The 1,781-nt window shown below is 36.6% G+C and overlaps 1 protein-coding gene across 1 annotated transcript in view; it reads left to right on the top strand.

The window, feature by feature from the left end:
- LOC107714754 (A-kinase anchor protein 9-like) overlaps window positions 1-1,781 on the top strand; it is a 138,161-nt gene that overhangs the window by 27,895 nt on the left and 108,485 nt on the right. Inside the window, 1 exon segment of the mRNA XM_016520718.1 lies at window positions 724-879. Within this exon segment, the coding sequence (XP_016376204.1) occupies window positions 724-879 (156 nt within the window).

Genomic DNA, 1,781 nt, shown 5'->3' with positions numbered 1-1,781 from the left:
TATTCTTTCTTTTTTTGAAAGAAATTAAAACTTTTATTCAGCAAGGATGTGTTAAATTGATCAGAAGTGATAGCAAAGATTTATATTGTTAGAAAAGTTTTGTATTTTGAATAAATGCTGTTCTTTTTAACTTTTTATTCATCAAAGAATCCTGAAAAAAGTATTGCAGTTTCCAAAAAAAATATTTGGCAGCGTAACTGTTGCCAACATTGATAATTCTAATAATAAATCAGCATATTAGAATGATTTCTGAAGATCATGTGACACTTTATACTGGAGTAATGATGATGGAAATTCAGCTTTGCATCACAGATATAAATTATATTTTAAAGGATATTGAAATAGAAACCATTATTTTATATTGTAATAACATTTTGCAAGATTACGCTTTTTTTCTGTATTTTTGATCAAATAAATGCAGCCTTGATGAGCAGAAGACACTTTTTTAAAAAACATTACAAGACTTACTGATCCCAAACTTTTGAGCGGCAGTGTGTATATGTATATATTAAGAAATCAGGAAGAGGGCCAACACTTTTTCACACCACTGTATATTAAAATGTATAATGGTTTTTGGCTTTAGTTTTAGTGAACTATAATAACCCTGGGATTCAGTAGGCAGTTCTCAGATTCTCCTGACCGAGCTCCGTCACCGTTTCTATGGAAAGGGCTTTATAATGAGCGCTCATGAATCTTCTCACTCTGTCCTGATCTCTCCGGCAGGAGGAAGATCTGCAGCCGTCCGAAGCGCACATGGAGCCTCAGAGCCGCATACAAAACATGGAGGACGAGCTCGCCGCTAAGAACATGGCCATGGAGGAGCTGAGCCGTGAGCTGGAGGAGATCAGGGCCGCGTTTGGAGCTGAAGGAGTGCAGCAGGTACGTGTCCTCAGACCTGCGCTGCTTTCGTGAAGGACTCGTGAGTCACGCTGGATGAGTGGGTGATGGATGCCCACACACATGACACTGATCTGACCTCACTGTGATTGGGCTGAGCGGATCTCATAGCTGTTCACATCTCTGCGTGACTCTGCTTTGAACAATACGAATGTCTTCCTTCTTGACATCGACTCTATTAGGCTGCCAGGAAAGTCACTTTCTGTCAATTAAATCTGCAGGAAAGTGCTTCATTGAAATATTTATGTGACCCTGGAGCACAAAACCAGTCATAAGGGTCACTTTTTCGAAATTGAGATTTATACATCATCCGAAAGCTGAATAAATAAGCTTTCCATTGATGTATGGTTTGTTAGGATAGGACAATATTTAGCTGAGATACAACTATTTGAAAATCTGGAATCTGAGGGTGCAAAAAAATCTAAATATTGAGAAAATCGTAGGGATGTAACGATTCACTCAACTCACGATTTGATTCAATTCACGATTTTTTTTAACAGAATGAACAAATTATGCAGTAAATAAAAAGGTGTCGTTTTACTAGGCTATTGCTGCACGTTTCTTTGTGAAATTTGAAATATAACAAAACTAAATTGAAATTTTAAAACAAACCCCAAATCAAATAAGTTACACAAATAAAAGAAACCTCTTCATATAAACAAACTAAGCTCTTTCCATTTAAAATGAGAGGAAACCACTGCATTTTAATCATGATCCAAACAAAGATGCAGCATACATGTAGCATGAGCAGTTTTTAATCTAAATTAGATTGTATAATTTCAAAATCTGAAGCTGACTTTAGTTTTGTGAAACTATACTACATAAAACATATCTGACGGAAGCAGCAGACGAGCTGAATGAGACGCAGATTCACTCTCTGACAG

Source organism: Sinocyclocheilus rhinocerous, unplaced genomic scaffold (genome assembly GCF_001515625.1).
Source record: "Sinocyclocheilus rhinocerous isolate Xijiao unplaced genomic scaffold, SAMN03320098_v1.1 scaffold359, whole genome shotgun sequence".
NCBI classification, from domain to species: domain Eukaryota; kingdom Metazoa; phylum Chordata; class Actinopteri; order Cypriniformes; family Cyprinidae; genus Sinocyclocheilus; species Sinocyclocheilus rhinocerous.
Note: the sequence above shows the minus strand (reverse complement) of the source record. Positions and strands in the feature narration are given on the sequence as shown.